This window comes from Bufo gargarizans, chromosome 8, assembly GCF_014858855.1.
Source record: "Bufo gargarizans isolate SCDJY-AF-19 chromosome 8, ASM1485885v1, whole genome shotgun sequence".
Taxonomy (NCBI): domain Eukaryota; kingdom Metazoa; phylum Chordata; class Amphibia; order Anura; family Bufonidae; genus Bufo; species Bufo gargarizans.
In genome coordinates this window covers 75624966-75645036 of record NC_058087.1, presented here as the reverse complement: position 1 = coordinate 75645036, position 20071 = coordinate 75624966, and the positions used below count along the sequence as shown (strand labels likewise).

Sequence of the window (20071 nt, the reverse complement as noted above, 5' to 3'; positions counted from 1 at the left end):
CATGATTTTTTACGGATCCATGGATCGGATCCACAGAACGCATGCGGACGTCTGAATGGAGCCTTACAGGGGGGTTATCAATGACAGGGGGTGATCAGGGTAATCAGGGTGATCACCCCCCTGTCACTGATCACCCCCCCTGTAAGGCTCCATTCAGACATCCGCATGATTTTTTACGGATCCATGGATACATGGATCGGATCCACAGAACGCATGCGGACGTCTGAATGGAGCCTTACAGGGGGGTTATCAATGACAGGGGGTGATCAGGGTAATCAGGGTGATCACCCCCTTGTCACTGATCACCCCCCTGTAAGGCTCCATTCAGACATCCGCATGATTTTTTACGGATCCATGGATACATGGATCGGATCCACAGAACGCATGCGGACGTCTGAATGGAGCCTTACAGGGGGGTTATCAATGACAGGGGGTGATCAGGGTAATCAGGGTGATCACCCCCCTGTCACTGATCACCCCCCCCTGTAAGGCTCCATTCAGACATCCGCATGATTTTTTTACGGATCCATGGATACATGGATCGGATCCACAGAACGCATGCGGACGTCTGAATGGAGCCTTACAGGGGGGTTATCAATGACAGGGGGTGATCAGGGTAATCAGGGTGATCACCCCCCTGTCACTGATCACCCCCCCTGTAAGGCTCCATTCAGACGTCCGCATGATTTTTACGGATCCATGGACACATGGATCGGATCCGTAAAAATCATGCGGACGTCTGAATGGAGCCTGACAGGGGGGTGATCAATGACAGGGGGTGATCAGGGAGTGTATATGGGTGATCACCCGCCTGTCATTGATCACCCCCCTGTAAGGCTCCATTCAGACGTCCGCATGATTTTTACGGATCCATGGATACATGGATCGGATCCGTAAAAATCATGCGGACGTCTGAACGGAGCCTGACAGGGGGGTGATCAATGACAGGGCGGTGATCAATGACAGGGGGGTGATCAGGGAGTTTATATGGGGTGATCAGGGGTTTATAAGGGGTTAATAAGTGACGGGGGAGGGGGGGGGGTGTAGTGTAGTGTAGTGTGGTGTTTGGTGGGACTGTACTGACCTACCTGAGTCCTCTGGTGGTCGATCCTAACAAAAGGGACCACCAGAGGACCAGGTAGGAGGTATATTAGACGCTGTTATGAAAACAGCGTCTAATATACCTGTTAGGGGTTAAAAAATTCGGATCTCCAGCCTGCCAGCGAGCGATCGCCGCTGGCAGGCTGGAGATCCACTCGCTTACCTTCCGTTCCTGTGAGCGCGCGCGCCTGTGTGCGCGCGTTCACAGGAAATCTCGCGTCTCGCGAGATGACGCGCCGATGCGTCCAGGAGGAGAAAAGCAACCACCTTCCGGACGCATCGGCGCGTTAGGCGGTCCGGAGGTGGTTAAACTAATAACACACAAAGAATTAAATGTTACCATGTTTTTATTGAACACACCATGTAAACATTCACAGTGCAGGTGGAAAAAGTATGTGAACCCCTAGACTAATGACATCTCCAACAGCTAATTGGAGTGAGGTGTAAGCCAACTAGAGTCCAATCAATGAGATGAGATTGGAGGTGTTTGTTACAGCTGCCCTGCCCTATAAAAAACACACACCAGTTCTGGGTTTGCTTTTCACAAGAAGCATTGCCTGATGTGAATGATGCCTCGCACAAAAGAGCTCTCAGAAGACCTACGATTAAGAATTGTTGACTTGCATAAAGCTGGAAAGGGTTATAAAAGTATCTCCAAAAGCCTTTCTGTTCATCAGTCCACGGTAAGACCAATGGTCTATAAATGGAGAAAGTTCAGCACTGCTGCTACTCTCCCTAGGAGTGGCCGTCCTGTAAAGATGACTGCAAGAGCACAGCGCAGACGGCTCAATGAGGTGAAGAAGAATCCTAGAGTGACAGCTAAAGACTTACAAAAGTCTCTGGCATATGCCAACATCCCTGTTAGCGAATCTACGATACATAAAACACTAAACAAGAATGGATTTCACTGGAGGATACCACAGAGGAAGCCACTGCTGTCCAAAAAAAAACATTGCTGCACGTTTACAGTTTGCACAAGAGCACCTGGATGTTCCACAGCAGAACTGGCAAAATATTCTGCGGACAGATGAAATCAAAGTTGAGTTGTGTGGAAGAAACACACAACACTATGTGTGGAGAAAAAGAGGCACAGCACACCAACATCAAAACCTCATCCCAACTGTGAAGTATGGTGGGGGGGGGGGGGGCATCATGATTTGGGGCTGCTTTGCTGCATCAGGGCCTGGACGGATTGCTGTCATCGAAGGAAAAATGAACTCCCAAGTTTATCAAGACATTTTGCAGGAGAACTTAAAGAGGACCTTTCATCAATATAATTTTATTTAAATGACCCCCCTACCTAATAGTCCGGCATCCACTGATGTTCCCCCTTTTTTTTTTTTTTTCAAATCGACCCCCGAATCTTGAAATAACAGCCTTTTTCTTCTGCTGCAGCGTCTGTCAATCAGACGCTTTTTTGTAGGGGGCGTTGCTCAAGTCTTTTCTTTGCTATTCTCCTTGGCTGAGAGCGCAGCCAATCGCAGCGCTCTCTCTCAGCCAGGGAGAAGGAGCTCAAGTTCTCGCGAGAATCGCGAGAACTTGAGCTTCCTAACATCCGGTTCCAGCGCCATCTTGGATTCCCCTGACGAGGATCGCGGCGGGTGAGGAAGCAGCGCAACGAGCGGCAGGGTAAGTATTAGAATATACCCCTTTTGCTCGATGTCTAGGGGTATATTCTAATACTTACCCTGCCGCTCGTTGCGCTGCTTCCTCACCCGCCGCGATCCTCGTCAGGGGAATCCAAGATGGCGCTGGAACCGGATGTTAGGAAGCTCAAGTTCTCGCGATTCTCGCGAGAACTTGAGCTCCTTCTCCCTGGCTGAGAGAGGAGCGCTGCGATTGGCTGCGCTCTCAGCCAAGGAGAATAGCAAAGAAAAGACTTGAGCAACGCCCCCTACAAAAAAGCGTCTGATTGACAGACGCTGCAGCAGAAGAAAAAGGCTGTTATTCCAAGATTCGGGGGTCGATTTAAAAAAAAAAAAAAGGGGGGAACATCAGTGGATGCCGGACTATTAGGTAGGGGGGTCATTTAAATAAAATTATATTGATGAAAGGTCCTCTTTAAGGCCATCTGTCCACCAGCTGAAGCTCAACTCGATTGAGATGCTGTGGCATGACCTCAAGAAAGCCATTCACACCAGACATCCCATGAATATTGCTGAACTGAAACAGTTCTGTAAAGAGGAATGGTCAAGAATTACTCCTGACCGTTGTGCACGTCTGATCTGCAACTACAGGAAACGTTTGGCTGAAGTTATTGCTGATAAAAGAGGTTCAACCAGTTATTAAATCCAAGGGTTCACATATTTTTTTCACCTGCACTGTGAATGTTTACATGGTGTGTTCAATAAAAACATGGTAACATTTAATTCTTTGTGTGTTATTAGTTTAAGCAGACTGTGATTGTTTATTGTTGTGACTTAGATGAAGATCAGATCACATTTTATTACCAATTTGTGCAGAAATCCATATCATTCCAAAGGGTTCACATACTTCTTGCAACTGTATACTGATTTATTTTTACATCTAGTTAGGTGAGACTCTTACTTTTTTCTTCCCTCTTTTGGATGGTGTTTTACCAGGGGTCTGAGAAGGTTCACTCGGTATCTGTGACACTTTACTTGGTGTTTTAGCTGTAGCTGGCCCATCGTCCATATCATCATCAGAGTTAGAGGCAGAGTAGTCGCTCTCGCTGTCAGATCTTAGATCCGGTGCTGGAGGTATAAAATGCAGAACCTTTTATATAGTTACATAGGTTTATAAAAAAAATCAATAAAAATAAAACATTGGTCCATTACGTTCAACCTTTCTCGATTGATTATACAACATTAATGATAACCCTCAATATTGTTTGCTATTAGATAAGCATCTAGCCTTTTTTTCAAATGCTGACATAGTATCTGCCATTACTACCTTACCTTAGGGCAGGCATGGCCAACCTGCGGCTCTACAGCTGTTGTAAAACTACAACTCCCACATGCCCTGCTGTAGGCTGATAGCTGTAGGTAGTCTGGGCATGCTGGGAGTTGTAGTTTTGAAACATCTGGAGAGCCTCAGGTTGGCCATCCCTGCCTTAGGGCATTCCATAATTCAACTGCTCGAACTGTATAGAATATTTTCCTGTATGGATGTCTCGCCTTTCCTATACATGTAATAAATGTCTCCTGGTCCTAAGTCTTTGGAATTAATAAGCCATGTACCAGTTCTTTGTAGTGACCACACATGTATTTGTACATGAATAGGAGATCACCTCTAAGGGGCCTTTTTCACAAGCTGAACAAGTCCCAATTATTTATTTTTCTCATTCTACAGATGTAGCTAGCGGTATCTTCACATCAGCAACTGGATTTGTCACTTTAACACTAATTGTTGTATTACTGTAATGAGTTTTTGTTGCGTTACAATAACAGTGACTACAACTATTAGAGAGACTTTCCATCCCCTTTAGTAATCTGGTCACCCGCCTCAAAATTATTTCTAGCTCTCCTATACCCTTTATAGCAGGGGTGCAGAACATTTTTGGGTCTGGGGGCCACATTGTCACATTACTCTATTTAAAGTGCCGGAAAAAAAAAAAAAAAAAAGTTGATCGGCATTGGTCAATTATGCAGGTCAATGCAAACTGAAGGGGAAGGAATGATCACTACCAGTCATTCCTCCCTCATTTAGTTCTATTGATTATGGGTGGCACATCCATGATTACACAGGGAGATGTGCTGACGATAATCGTACATCTTTCATTCTATAGAATGATTGCTCATTTATCAGATGATTGGCAGCACAATTATACATGCCAGTTTTCAGGAAAGAGTGCTCCTATGAACACTTGTTCCTAGTAATTGACCCAAAAATTGTGCAGTGTAATAGGGGCTTAAGTGGCGACATTTCCTTCCATCCTATTAATAAATAGTCGCTTTCCTTCTCTGCAGAGGATGACAACTGGTTGTTACTGCCTCCGCCCCCTGTCATAGGTTATATCTGTGTGACTGGTGCCCTGCAATAAGCACCTTCCCTTACTAGCCGGAAAAGCACTCATTTTCTGGAAATATAGCTCTGTTGTGTCCGATAGACACACGGCGATCATGCGTTTACCAGATCCAATAGAGGATGTGGAGTAGCCGCTTCCTGTATTCACTGCATACACTTACAGAGTACGGTGCACCCAGAATTAGTAATAAACCGCTTCTGTCTTTGACAGTGGGGGACCCAAACTACTCCCGCCAGCGCCCAAGACTGGACCTTAAATACAGCGCTATGCTGTGCTCCAGTCAGAAACACAGTTGATTGCACAATCGACTGCGTTTCTGTCCAACCACACGGGGGCCGCAAATATGTGTATGTAGCCATATGAGTAGTCTGTCATTACTTTACATTTAGCGACATTAAAATGATTTTGCCATGTTCTTGCACCTGCAGCTTTTATCTAGGTCTTTCTGTAATATCTGACAATAAATCAACAGATACTCTACCTGATAGCCTCTTCCTCAGTCTGTGGGGAGTAGTAGAAATGAATTCCGGTTTCCTTCCCTAAACAAAAATAATAACATAATGAAATTAATTATTTCAAACTGCAGAAACAATAAGTGAGCCATGCTGCAGGCACTCTTTAATACTATAATAATTAAGGGGGTTTTCGGGGTTACAGATATTGATGACATAGAAGAGGATTCTTTACGGTAAGAGCAGAGAGACTATGGAACTCTCTGCCTGAGGAGGTGGTGATGGTGAGTACAATAAAGGAATTCAAGAGGGGCCTGGATGTATTTCTGGAGTGTAATAATATTACAGGCTATGGCTACTAGAGAGGGGTCGTTGATTCAGGGAGTTATTCTGATTGGAGTCAGGAAGGAATTTCCCCCCCCCCCCCCCCCCCCCCAAAGTGGGGAAAATTGGCTTCTACCTCACAGTATTTTTTTTTGCCTTCCTCTGGATCAACTTGCAGGATAACAGAACTGGAAGGACAGATGTCTTTTCTCAGCCTCATAAACTATGTTACTTATCATAAAGGGGTTCTGCACTTTGTTTTAACTGATGATATATCCTCTGGGTCACACGATAGATTGTCAGCTTCTAATCGGTGGGGGTCCGACACCCGGGACCCCCGCCGATCAGCTGTTTGAGAAGGCAGCGGCGCTCCAGCAGCGCCGCGGCCTTCTCACTGTTTACTGCCGGCCCACTGATGTCACGACTTGTATCAACTAGCATGGGCAGAGCTAAGCTCTGTTCACTTAAATGCTTAGCCCCGCCCACGCTACTTGATACTAGTCGTGACGTCAGTGGGCCGGCTCAAATAGCTGATCGGTGGGGGTCCCGGGTGTCAGACCCCCGCCGATCAGAAGCTGATGATCTATCTATCAGTTAAACAAAGTGCAGAACCCCTTTTAAGTTCACACCAAATAATGATTCGATTCAGATTGCTCTTTTGTTCATTCGCTTTGCATTTTGATAATTGATAAATAAACTATTAAGACTTCTATTTTTTATAAAACATTCTTCCTTTACAGCACTTTTCCCACACCTGCAAAAACTTGCACCGTACGATATCTATTTATTTTATGTACTTATATAGCACTACTATATTCCGCAGTGCTTTAAAGACATTAGCATCACGCTGTCCCCAATGGGGCTCACAAAAGTGTAGTTAGGAAACTAGAGAAAACCCGTGGAGAACATACAAACTCAATGCAGAAGTCATATGTGCACACACACAGCAGACTTTATATGGTACATACTCATTGCTGGCTAAAACACTAAAGCAGGGGTGCACAACCTGCGGCCCGGGGGCCACATGCGACCCTTGATATCATTCTATGCGGCCCCCAACCATCTGGTGACAGACATGTATGTCTATGTCTTGTGGCTGCTCACATGCATTTTTCTTGTATTTTCCCATTAAATGGGAATCCTGTAGGTGTAACCAGATATTTATAGTAAAAAGAAGTTGAGAAAGTCCAGCTCCACTTAAAAAGGAATAGGCGTTTATTCAGCTTGCGGTTAAAAACTCATCCGAGGATACAAAATAGCAGTCTTGTCTAAGCTTTTCGGGCTACTAGAAACAATTCCAGCCCTTCTTCATGACACAGAAAAACATTGAAAGTGAGACCTTTTGTAGGGGAGGGTACACCTGTGTTCGCTAATGTTCCCACAGGCCTGTAACCGCCCCAGGAAGAGGTACCACACCTTCAAGTTAACTCTTCATATGGAAATCAATTAAAAGAAAAAACACATAAATATATAACCATATGTATGCATAGAGAAAATATATATGGCCAATAGCTATGCAAAAACTATGTCATACAATGATATACATATATAATGGATACATGAAATATAAACTGAATATGTAACAGTATTTTGCCGGAATATGATGGAATATAATGGAGATCACATTATCAGAGAATTGAATACTATAATACTTCCAGAGAAAAGAGGAGTTCACATATCAGATCCCTGGTATGTGAGTTATTGCTGCATGATCAGATCTAGACGCTTATTGAGCCCCTCAGGTTGACGTGTGTTCAACGAAAAAATCCAGAAGGATTCTCTATTCAATAGTTTCCTTCTATAATCTCCTCCACGCTTGGGCAAAAAGGAGATTTTTGTGAAACTCACCTGTAAAATCTTTTTCTCGTCTTTTCCATTGGGGGACACAGACCATGGGTATAGCTTAGAGGTATTAGTAGGAGGGACACTATGCAAATGAAAGAGCTCCTCCTCCTCGGGCTATACCCCCCCCGACTCCACCAGGAGGAACTCAGGCATTGCACAAGCAGTAGGAGAAGGAGCAAGAAAAAAATCATGGAAACCATCGGACCAAGCCATAAGGTCCAACCAGAAACAGAAAACTGAACTAAAGACCCCTCCTGCAACAGGAATAATGGGTGGGAGCTGTGTCCCCCAATGGAAAAGACGAGAAAAAGATTTTACAGGTGAGTTTCACAAAAATCTCATTTTCTCGTACTTTTTTCCATTGGGGGACACAGACCATGGGACGTCCAAAAGCAGTCCATGGGGTGGGAAAAAATATCAGCATCGCCAGGAGGAACGCCCAACGGTCAAACAGGAACCACAGCCTGCAAAACCCTGCGGCCAAAGCCGCATCAGCCGAAGCCAGTGAATGCAACTGACAAAAATTTGCAAAGGTATGCAAGGACGACCAGGTGGCCGCCGTACACAGCTGAGGCGCAGAGGCACGATTGCGTCTTGCCCAGGAAGCCCCCACCGCCCTAGTGGAGTGAGCGGCAATCTTAGCCGGGGGAACTCCACCACAAGCGCGACTAGCCGCGGAAATAGCCAAGCAGATCCAGAGCGCCATGAACGGCGGACGGAAGCAGTAGCCGCGAGATACACCTTCAGGACCCGTACAACATCCAGGGAATGCAGAGTGCGTTCCTTGGGGTTAGCCGGAGAAGGACAAAAGGAAGGCAGGACAAGATCCTCATCAAGGTGGAAGGGAGAGACCACCCTGGGCAAAAAGAAGGGGACTGGACGGAGCACAACTTAATCCTGGTGGAAAACCAGAAAGGCTCCTGACAGGAAAGAGCGGCCAGCTTCGACACCAGTCTGACTTAAAAGCTTGTGATGGGATGTGAACTCACAGCCACTGCATAATAGCCCAGAACTTTAATCACTACGCTATGTAGCTGTATCAGAAGCTATGGTCACAAGGAAGACCACTTTCCAGATGAGAACAGTCAGAGAGACCCTCCTCAAAGGCTCGAAGGGGGCCGACTGCAGAGCGTGCAGAACCAAATTGAGATCCCAAGGAGACAAAGGGGGAACATACGGGGAACCGAATGCGCCACCCCCTGAAGAAAGGTCACCACCGGACCCTTAAGAGCAAGGGACCTCTGACGGCCCGCGCCGAAACCTGACCTTACAGGGAACTAAGCGACAGTCCCTGCACAAGCCCAGACTGAAGAAAAGACAGTACCATCAAGATGGAAAAACGAAGGGGAGGGAACCCCGAACCCTCACAAAAGGACAGGAAGGCCATCCAGGTACGATAGTAAATCCGGGAGGAAGAAGACTTCCCCGGACTGATCATGGTCCTAACCACTGAATCCGAGAACCCCATCTTCATCAGGATGGCGGTTTCAACAGTCACGCCGGTAAACGAAGAGACCGTAAATTCTGGTGGAAGAACGGGCCCTGAGACAGTAGGTCCTGTCTGTCGGGAAAAGGCCATGGGGCGTCCGCCAGCAACCGAGCCACGTCCGAAAAACCACGCGCGGCGAGGCCACTCTGGGGTGATGAGAACGGTCGGATTCCCTTCCGCCTCGAACTGGCGTAGACCCTTCGGTAGGAGAGGAAAACCGAGGAGGCTGAAGTCTTGCCATGGAGACACCTGCGCATCCATCCGTACGCCTTCGGATCTCGGGCGCGAGCCAGGACCACTGGGATCTTGTTGTTGAACCCGTACGCCATTAAGTCCACATCCGGACGGTCCCATCTGTGGCAGATTTCTTCGAACCCTTCTGGATGCAGAGACCACTCGCTTGGATCCACCTTGTTGTGGCTTAGAAAGTCCGCTGTCCAGTTGTCCACTCCTGGAATGTAAACTGCTGACAACACCGGAACGTGCGTCTCCGCCCACGTCAGAATTCTCTTCACCTCCTGCATCACCATCCGGCTGCGGGTCCCGCCCTGATGGTCGATATAGGCCACGGCCGCGGCATTGCCCGTTTGAACCCGCACTGGGAGGCCCGCAAGGAGAGAGGTCCAATAGGAGAGAGAGAGAGAGGAAAAAATCGCCCTCAGTTCCAGAAAGTTGATTGGAAGGCGAGACTCTGCCGCCGACCAAATCCCTTGAACCGTGCGAGACTGGAAAACGCCCCCCCCAACCCAGGATGCTGGCATCGGTGGTGACGATCGTCCAGGAGAATGTGAGAAAGGAACTCCCCGACCTCAGGTTCATTGGGAACAGCCACCAAGGGAGAGCTGCCCGAACCCGCTGAAAGGTAAAGGATCTCCTGTTGCGCCAGGCGAGTGTGAAACTGGGCATATGGAAGGCCTCGAAAGAGGCTACCATAAGACCCAGGACCTGCAAGTATTCCCGAATGGAGAGGCACGGGGAGCGCAGCAGATGCGACACTGCCCCCTGGATCTGGGAGGACTTGAAGGCTGGCAGAATACTTTGGCAGCCGAGGTGTCCAAAATCATCCTCCGGAAGGAGAGCCTCTGGGACGGGAAGAGGCAGGAGTTTGGGAAAGTTACCAGCCAGCCGAACCGTTCCAGAGTCTGAACAGTGATCCGGACGCTGTCCTTGGTCTGCGGTAGAGAGGGGGGCCTCTATCCAGATATCGTCCCGATAGGGCAGCAAAGGAATGTCCCTGGTACGAAGAAGCGCCATGAGCGGTCCAGGACTGTGGCAAGGACCCGCGGGGTGGTCGCCAACCCGAAGGAAGGGCGACAAACTGACAGTGTCGACCCTTAATGGCGAAGCGCAGGAATCGATGGTGGGATTCCGCAATCGGGACATGTGATAGGCCTAGGAGCAGCAGGGCGGGCTGACTGGGCCCTCTAGTGCCGGGAAGGCTGGTGTAAAGGCCTCTTTGCGGGCGACCTGAGACCCCCGGCGGAGGAAGCAGGCGACAGCCTACCAGATGAGAAACGGCAAAAGGCATGCAGAGATGAACTCGTCCAGCTGATCCCCATAAGGTCTGGAAACCCCAAAGGGGAGATTAGCAAGGGAACGCTTGGTGGAGGCGTCAGCGTCCCACACCTTCAATCAGATCTCTTCACGCTGAGTGACAGAGATGGCCAACCTGCGGGCAAAGAGGAAAACAATGTCCCTAGAAGCTTCGCAAAGAATCTTAGAAGCCTGAGACATCTGGAGAACCAACTCCAGTGTGTCAGTAGCCGCATCTCGTACCGCCAGTTCCTGGTGGTGGTGCTGTAACCACACCGAGAGAGCACTGGCTACCCCTGCTGAGTGAAAGGTAGGTCACAGGGACGCGCTGCCAGCGAAAAAAGGACCTGGAAGAGAGTCTATGCGTCTGTCTACAGCATCCTGGAAAGAGGAACTGACTAAGACAGGAAGGGCCATATAATTGGCTAATCCGGCCACCGGAGGATCCACCTTAGGGGGAGGACACACCTCTCCTCGCCGTCAGCAGGGAAAGGAAAGTATATTCATGCGCTGGGTGGTCGAGAACCTTATTAAGACTACCCCAGGCCCTGGACATGACCGCGGAAAAATCCCTCATGGACCGGGAACATGGTAGTCTCCGACTGCCTGGACGGAAAAAGGGGGAACTCCTGACCAGTGGAAGGAGGAGAATCCCCTTGGAGAATAAAGGTGTCTCGGACAGTCGCCACTAAGTCAGCCACCCTGGTGGAGAGCTTAGGCGAGGGGTCCCGCTCCATGACCTAATCAGAGCCGGAAATTCCCCTTCAGACTTGCGCTCCCTAAGGGAGGGGAGAGTCGCCCGAACGCGCCTCTAGACGAGGGGGGGGGGGGGGGGGGGGGGAGAGCCGGAGCCATCCGAGGAGGGATGCTGCTGCTCACGCTCCCTGTTAGTAGTCGGGCGTCTTCTGTGGAAAACCACTTAGAGAGGTGGTTGGCGTCACAGGATTTGAAAATGCCCTATAGTCCAAAAAGGACCTGGCTCGTCCGAGCCGGATAATTCCCCTTCGGATTACTCTCCCTAGGGAGGGGGAAGAGCAGTCCGAAAGCGCCACAGGCGAGGTGAGGGGGGTGGAGAGACGGAGACATCCGAGGTGGGATGCTGCCGCTCACGCTGCCTCTTCGTAGTCAGGCACCCACTGTGGGGACCACTGAGAGAGATGGAGTCGTTAGCGCCACAGGATTAAAGGACATGGTTGCCTTGGCGACTAAGACCAATTTAGCGGCCGCGCTGGACATGGCAGATGCCCAAGCGGGGACCGCAGGCTCCCAGGGACGTGGAGGAGGGGTAAGGCAGGGATGCAGGTAATACTTATCTGCTCCTGCAGATCTTCTCCCTCGACTCCAGGACCAGCAGGGATGCACCTCTTCAGGCTTCTGACTCCTTGTCCAGGAGTGCAGTGTTCTGGTGGAGGGTGGCAGCAGGAGACCCAGTAGCTGGTGGGATACCAGAGCTGCAGGTCGAGCCCGGATCCACTTGTCTTCTTTGGGGGGCAATGGAGGCAGCCAGGCAGAGTCCAAGGACGGCGGCGGGCACTCCACGGGGGACCAGGAAGGCGCCATGCCGACCTGTGTCCCCATCTAGAAAGAAAATAACAAAACGGAGTAGAGTGATGAGGAGCTGCACGGCCGTGAGCAAACAGTCTCCGGTGTAAGGAGAGTCAGAGCGGCATGCTGAGGCTCCGCCCCCCGAGCGCGTCATTATGGCGCGAAAAAAGCGCGCACGAAAATCAGCGCGCGCGCGAAAATATGCGCGAAAATAAGCGCGCGCGCGGAAAAATATGCGCGAAAATAAGCTCGCGCGATTTAAACAAACACCACGACTCCCCTCATGTGGTGCAGCAGGGGTTAACGAGGCCATGGAGGAGCGGCCTGCCGGCGGGCGCTGAGAGAGCGCAGCAGCCAAGGCCTGACGAGAGAAGCGCTGAAGCCCACAGTTTAAGGGGGAAGAGATGCCAGTACTCCAGTGCCAAAATGAAGAAAGTGCCCCATCAGGATCCTTCTTCAAGCTCACCCAGGTAGCCACAGACAAACAGACACAGAGGGAGGGGGAGGGACTGGGCAATACTTATCTGCTCAGCATGCTCCCTCGATGTCCAGACCAGCAGGGATGCGCCTCTTCAGACTTCTGACTCCAATCCAGGAGAACAGTGCTCTGGAGGAGGGTAGGCAGCAGGCGTCCCAGCAGCTGGTGGGATGCCAGAGCTGACATGTAGAGCCTGGATCCACTTTTCTTCTGTGGGGGGATGGGAGGTAGCCAGGACACGTCGAAAGACGGTGGCAGACACTCCACGGGGGCCAGGAAAGCGCAATGCTGACCTGCGTCCCCATCTGAAAACAGAAAAAAATAACAAACACCTCCTTGGACAGACACTAAGCAAAGACTGAGTTCCTCCTGGTGGAGTCGGGGGGGTATAGCCCGAGGAGGAGGAGCTCTTTCATTTGCATAGTGTCCCTCCTACTAATACCTCTAAGCTATACCCATGGTCTGTGTCCCCCAATGGAAAAAAGTACGAGAAAAAACCTTTTCTATGCCTTGTACTGCCATGTCTGATGCAGACTAGCTGCAGACACATTGCGACTGCCATGATGGGGCACATCAGAGATGTGTTTGCGTATTCTAGATTTTATAGCATTAATAGTGCAACCCACGTATTGCAATTTACATTTAGTGCAAGTGATCAAATAGACAGCATGGGTTGTATTGCAGTTGAGATACGCTTTCATTGGAAAAACTCTATTATTTGCTGTTGAGGAAAAGGTCTTGGATTTAATCATGTGTGTGCAGCAGATGCATCTGTGGTGTCCGCACTTATAACTCCCCTTGGTCCTGAGCCACACAGGTTGCGATTTTTTTCTCCTCTTGATATAGACTAGGACTGACATAGTTTGCAATTGTGGGTGCCCTTCTAGCTGCACATTTAACCCCATCTGCAACTATGTCAGTCCATTGACCATCATAAGACAGGACAGGAAAATGTTTTTTTATAATATGACAAATCTGTTGGTACTCTGTACTATATTGGGTCACAAACAAATTATTCCTTTTGTCCTTGATATTATAGTTTTTATTTCTGTTTTTGTCCTTACTGTTGGTGTCTATATCAAGAGGTGGAACCTCCCTTTGCAATGAATCTTGCTGTTTAGAATAAATAAAATGTTCAAAACATATGGCAATATTACTGTAGGACTGAAGGAATATGTCCTGATGGTGGTGGACTTCCTCCTCAGGCGCAATTTTTTCGTGTTCAATAATAAATTTTATCTTCAGATATCGGGGGTGTCGATGGGGGCCAAATTCTCTCCCTCCATTGCTAACATTTTTATGGCATGGTGGGAGAGGTGTTTTCTCTTCATCGACACCCACCCTTTTTGGCACCATATCAGGTGGTATGGCCGTTACATTGATGACCTGATCCTGATATGGACGGGTGATGTGGCGGCCATACCTTCCTTTTGTGGTTACATCAATTCCTGTGTGGAGACCATCTCCTTTAGTGTCCATCATAACACATTGGAGGTGGCTTTTTTGGACTTGCGCCTGAGGGGGGACCCCGCCACCAGTCAGGTATCTATCTGCACATACAGGAAACCTATGGCAGGTAATACCACATTACATGCAACATCATGTCATCCAAAACATGTAACTGCCAATATACCCAGGGGGGAAATAATCCGTGCAAGAAGAAATTGCACGGATAAAAATAGCTTTATGGAGGAGGCTGGATATATCTCCCACAGACTGGGCAAAAGAGGCTACAGTGCAAAACACATAAAAGATGCCATTGCTCCTCAGGTCTCCACCATAGAAAGGGGATCCCTCCTTTATTCTAAACAGCAAGATTCATTGCAAAGGGAGGTTCCACCTCTTGATATAGACACCAACAGTAAGGACAAAAACAGAAATAAAAACTATAATATCAAGGACAAAAGGAATAATTTGTTTGTGACCCAATATAGTACAGAGTACCAACAGATTTGTCATATTATAAAAAAACATTTTCCTGTCCTGTCTTATGATGGTCAATGGACTGACATAGTTGCAGATGGGGTTAAATGTGCAGCTAGAAGGGCACCCACAATTGCAAACTATGTCAGTCCTAGTCTATATCAAGAGGAGAAAAAAAATCGCAACCTGTGTGGCTCAGGACCAAGGGGAGTTATAAGTGCGGACACCACAGATGCATCTGCTGCACACACATGGTTAAATCCAAGACCTTTTCCTCAACAGCAAATAATAGTTTTTCCTATGAAAGCGTATCTCAACTGCAATACAACCCATGCTGTCTATTTGATCACTTGCACTAAATGTAAATTGCAATACGTGGGTTGCACTATTAATGCTATAAAATCTAGAATACGCAAACACATCTCTGATGTGCCCCATCATGGCAGTCGCAATGTGTCTGCAGCTAGTCTGCATTTTGCTGTCTGCCATGGTGGGGACACATCAGACATGGCAGTACAAGGCATAGAAAAGGTTTTTTTGCCCAAGCGTGGAGGAGATTATAGAAGGAAACTATTGAATAGAGAATCCTTCTGGATTTTTTCATTGAACACACGTCAACCTGAGGGGCTCAATAAGCGTCTAGATCTGATCATGCAGCAATAACTCACATACCAGGGATCTGATATGTGAACTCCTCTTTTCTCTGGAAGTATTACGGTACTCAATTCTCTGATAATGTGATCTCCATTATATTCCATCATATTCCGGCAAAATACTGTTACATATTCAGTTTATATTTCATGTATCCATTATATATGTATATCATTGTATGACATAGTTTTTGCATAGCTATTGGCCATAAATATATAACCATATGTATGCATAGAGAAAATATATATGTGTTTTTTCTTTTAATTGATTTCCATATGAAGAGTTAACTTGAAGGTGTGGTACCTCTTCCTGGGGCGGTTACAGGCCTGTGGGAACATTAGCGAACACAGGTGTACCCTCCCCTACAAAAGGTCTCACTTTCAATGTTTTTCTGTGTCATGAAGAAGGGCTGGAATTGTTTCTAGTAGCCCGAAAAGCTTAGACAAGACTGCTATTTTGTATCCTCGGATGAGTTTTTAACCGCAAGCTGAATAAACGCCTATTCCTTTTTAAGTGGAGCTGGACTTTCTCAACTTCTTTTTTCTATTGCCGCCCGCACCTGACACGGGCTGTCCGTGCTCACAACCAAAGGAAGGGCAGGTGAGAGCTGCTACACTCCTCTTTTTCCAGATATTTATAGTATATACTGTATGTACAATACGCCATAAATACAGTATTTCAGTTGGTAATACCCCTTTAACTTTTAATTTCGGCCCTTGGGATTCCTTCAGTCTGATAATGTGGCCCCCGACCAGAAAAGGTTGTGCACCCCTGCACTAAAGTATCAAAGCAGCAGTCAGCATAAATTACATCAATACATTAGTGTCTCTGCTTATATTCAATATATTCATAAACTGACATATACTGCAAATAAAAAGCAGCCACAGGTTGCAGGACTCATCTACTGTAAAATATCTAGATGCCCCAATCACTATTACTATGCCACATTATTCAAACAAAATTCTTGCATGGGCATTCAGCAATCAGCACTTTAGTTGTAGCTTAAAATTGTTTCGCGTTTTGCTCAGAGAAACCGGGAGAATTTTCAGATCCACCCTGGGAAATGGGTACATGTACGTGGAGTTAATACTCATCTCCTCTATTCATATTTTAGCTATTGCAGCACACTTACTGACCTTCGAGGGAGTTTTATTGGTGGACTGTTCTGTGGAATGAAACAGAGAATATTACTTATTCATGAAATCTGCTGGCCGGTCTAGCAAGCCATCGCCTCTCACTAAAATAATCTTATATTGAGTAACGTACTCCTGCTGCTTGCGGGTGGACTAATGGCTTCTTCGGGACTATCACTTGTGGAGAACGTCACAGTCTTACCGGGCGTTCGAGCCAATTTAGAAGCTGAAAGAAAGTCAACAAATAATTTTTTTTTATTTATTAGGCTTGTACGAATTAACAAATTCCAGAATACAATTCAGTGAGATGCATCAGCTACAATAGGGAAGCTGCAGGGAAGTTACATTACTACTCCATCAGCAGGCATGGGGAACGTGAAATAAAGACCAACTACAGACTGGCATAATTAACTTGCAAAAGGTAAGAATTTAAGTGGTTGTCCAGGATTTTGGTATTGATAGGCTATCAATATCACATACTCCGAGACCCAACACTCCACCCCGACCATGAGCTGTTACGTCATAGCTCTAAAGTCAGAAATTGGCACCAGAACTAAAGCTGCTCCTATTGAGTGGAGCTACAAGGTAACAGCAAATCGGCAGGGGTGCAGGACTTCCGACAATCTGATATAACTTATCTGAATCCTAAATCCTAGAAGACCCTTTTAAGCAGAGGTTTGGAGGTGAACCAGAAAACTGAGCATAATCTACATAGTAAAGCCCAGAACCCCCCAGCAACAACATCCCATCTTCCAGTGGTCCTTAATTGATTTCTGAAGCAACTGGAAAAAATCCTTGCTGTTGTACTTCTGCCAGATCTTCCTATAACAAAGTCTTGCACTGACAGCAGATCCTGGAGAAGGCACTGCGGACTGAAAAAGTGTAGCGGTACGCTGGATGAAATGCAAACAAAAATCTGTAAAAATCATGGCGTTCTCCCACTTTAGTTTTTGCTCACGGTGCAATTTTCTTTTATAATGGCCCAGAAAAAAGAGAGTATTCTTACCGCATGCCAAAAACTGCTGTTTACACCAAGTATTAGAAGGTGATTAAGTAAAACTAACTAGGGACAAAATAGTGAAATGTGGGTCACTGCTTTCATTATTTAAATAGCCTCAAAAAAAAAAAAAAAAAAAAGAAGAGCTGGAAGTGGATACGTTACTATCAAAAATGCCACTTTTCCTTTGCACTAGCTTTTATACCAGTAAGTCAGCCCCATAGTGTGACTGTCCTTAAAAGAGTTGTCCTGGGTTTGAATATTATCTTTCAGCAGAATAAGCCGTCAATATCTGATTGGCGGGGTCAAAACACTGTTTCAGAGTAGCTGACAGGGGCGGACTGGGAACTTAAGTGGCCCTGGAAAAAAAATTATAAAAAAGTGGCCCAAATTTGTAGGCACGTCCAAATTAACAGAAGGTGGGGTCAACAATACCATAGTGCAAAATACCATCTAAGCAGAACCAAATAACACAGTGCAGCATAATCTACTGCCCCAAAAGCTGGCACTGTGGTGTCTATCGGTAGCTACCATCTTCTGTCCTCCAGTTCTCTATTGAGAAGGGGGCTTAGGAGGTGAAGTGTGGGCGACAACAGTTGAATTCAGAAGGATATATGCGGTTAATTACTGTTTAGAGCTCATTATGTACCTGGTCAGCGGCACAGAGGAGGACTTGGGTGGCCCCCTGTGGCATAGGTCCACCGGGAAATTTTCCTGTAGGGTCTATGGCCAATCCGCCCCTGCCCGCTGATCTGATGTTATTGGCCATCTGTTTTAAAATCCTGGAATACCCCTTTAAAGGTTTATTAACGCAAAAAAATTCTGCATAAATGGAGCATTCACACGACTATGTATTTTGCAGTCTGCAAAACATGGATGATGTCCGCATTTCATCCATCCCCCTTGATTTGTGGCCAAGAATAGGACATGTTCTATCCTTTGTAGAACAGACATACGGATGCAGAAGGCAGACAGAAGACATCACAGAACAAAGAACATGTCCTATTCTTGGTCGCAAATGCGGACCACGGACCCATGGAAATCAGTGGGTCCACAAAAAAAAATAAAAAAAAAAAAACAGATGCAACACAGATGTCATCTGTGTTTTACAGACCACAAAATACATATGGTTCCTAAATGAGTTGACATTACCAAGCTGTGCCATCTTGTTGGAGCGTTTTACTGTCTGGAAAGTATACACATCACTTCCTCCTGTTCCAGATCCATCCTCCAAGATGTCTGCATTTGGAAAAAAGAAGGTGTAATCTCAGAAGGGCATGGAGCAACAGATTAAGACATCACTGCTTATGGTCATCTGCTTAACCTACCTCCAGTATCTGTTCCCAGAACGTCCACATAATCCTTTTCCTTCCAAACCTCCAAAGTTTCATCATCTTCATGATGTTCAGTAAGATTCTTGGTCAAGCTCTTTACATTACTTATTCGCTGGGTGGTGGTGCTGTTTCTAAGTCTGACACCTGAAATGATAGTCACATCTTAGGAGACAGTTCCGTCATTTATTTTACAGCAAATAGATGGCTGAGATTATACCACGGTGACGAAGAACAGCATAGGAGAACCACTGAGATGTACATTAGACAAATTAATTAACTGTAACATGAGCTATGTAATGAATGGAGCTTGTCCCTGCAGAATAGGAAAATATGATTTCCTATCGTTCTATAACTGATCCAGCAATCTTGTCTCTAGGCCGGCCCTGGCATCACAGCATTATGCTTTCACATAATGTAAAGTCTGCCTGCCAAGTCTCTTTAAGTGAATTAGTCATACTCTATGGGGAGTCTACTGAGGAGATGAGAAGTGTTTTTCGTAAACCATCTGCAGATATTTGTTGTTGGCAGAATGGTCTCCCAACAGCTTCCTGTTAATTTCCCTGGAGATAACGAGCAGAAGTTCTTTGTCCTTTTACCGCTCACCCCTCCTGATTGCCCCCCAATTAAACTGAATAATATTTGTGCCAAAAGTGCAGGTAAACGTTTTATTTAATTATTTGATTTGGTACTAGATCCACTAAATTCTGAGCCAGCTCGTTTATTTTTCTGTTACAGTGTTCCAGATCCCCTTCTATCATTAAAGAGGACTTGTCCCCTCTCCTGATATTCTTGTTTTAATAGCTACACCTCTGGGACCCACACCTATCTCTAGAACGGAGCCCGCAAAGAGAAGGAGAGTAGACTACGTATGTGCGGTGACGGTCACCCCCAATTCATTTCTATGGGACTGTTGAAACTAGCCAAGAGCTGGCTTGGCTATTTCGGTCAGCCCCATAGAAGTGAAGGCAGCAGGGGAGATCTAATTACTATGTATAAATATATCAGGGATCAGTACAGAGATCTTTTCCATCATCTATTTATCCCCAGGACTGTGACTGTGACGAGGGGACATCCTCTGCGTCTGGAGGAAAGAAGGTTTGTACACAAACATAGAAAAGGATTCTTTACGGTAAGAGCAGTGAGACTATGGAACTCTCTGCCTGAGGAGGTGGTGATGGCGAGTACAATAAAGGAATTCAAGAGGGGCCTGGATGTATTTCTGGAGCGTGATAATATTACACACTATAGCTACTAGAGAGGGGTCGTTGATCCAGGGAG

General features: G+C 46.8%; 1 protein-coding gene across 2 annotated transcripts in view; it reads right to left on the bottom strand.

The window, feature by feature from the left end:
- Window positions 1-20071, bottom strand: part of ORC2 (origin recognition complex subunit 2) — an 88624-nt gene that overhangs the window by 49076 nt on the left and 19477 nt on the right. For both annotated transcript variants that reach the window (XM_044304269.1, XM_044304270.1), the window contains exons 3-8: window positions 18788-18937; window positions 18612-18698; window positions 16596-16688; window positions 16466-16494; window positions 5571-5628; window positions 3649-3815 (exon numbers count right to left, since the gene is read on the bottom strand). In XM_044304269.1, coding sequence (XP_044160204.1) covers window positions 3649-3815; window positions 5571-5628; window positions 16466-16494; window positions 16596-16688; window positions 18612-18698; window positions 18788-18937 — 584 coding nt within the window. The remainder of the gene's footprint in view (window positions 1-3648; window positions 3816-5570; window positions 5629-16465; window positions 16495-16595; window positions 16689-18611; window positions 18699-18787; window positions 18938-20071) is intronic.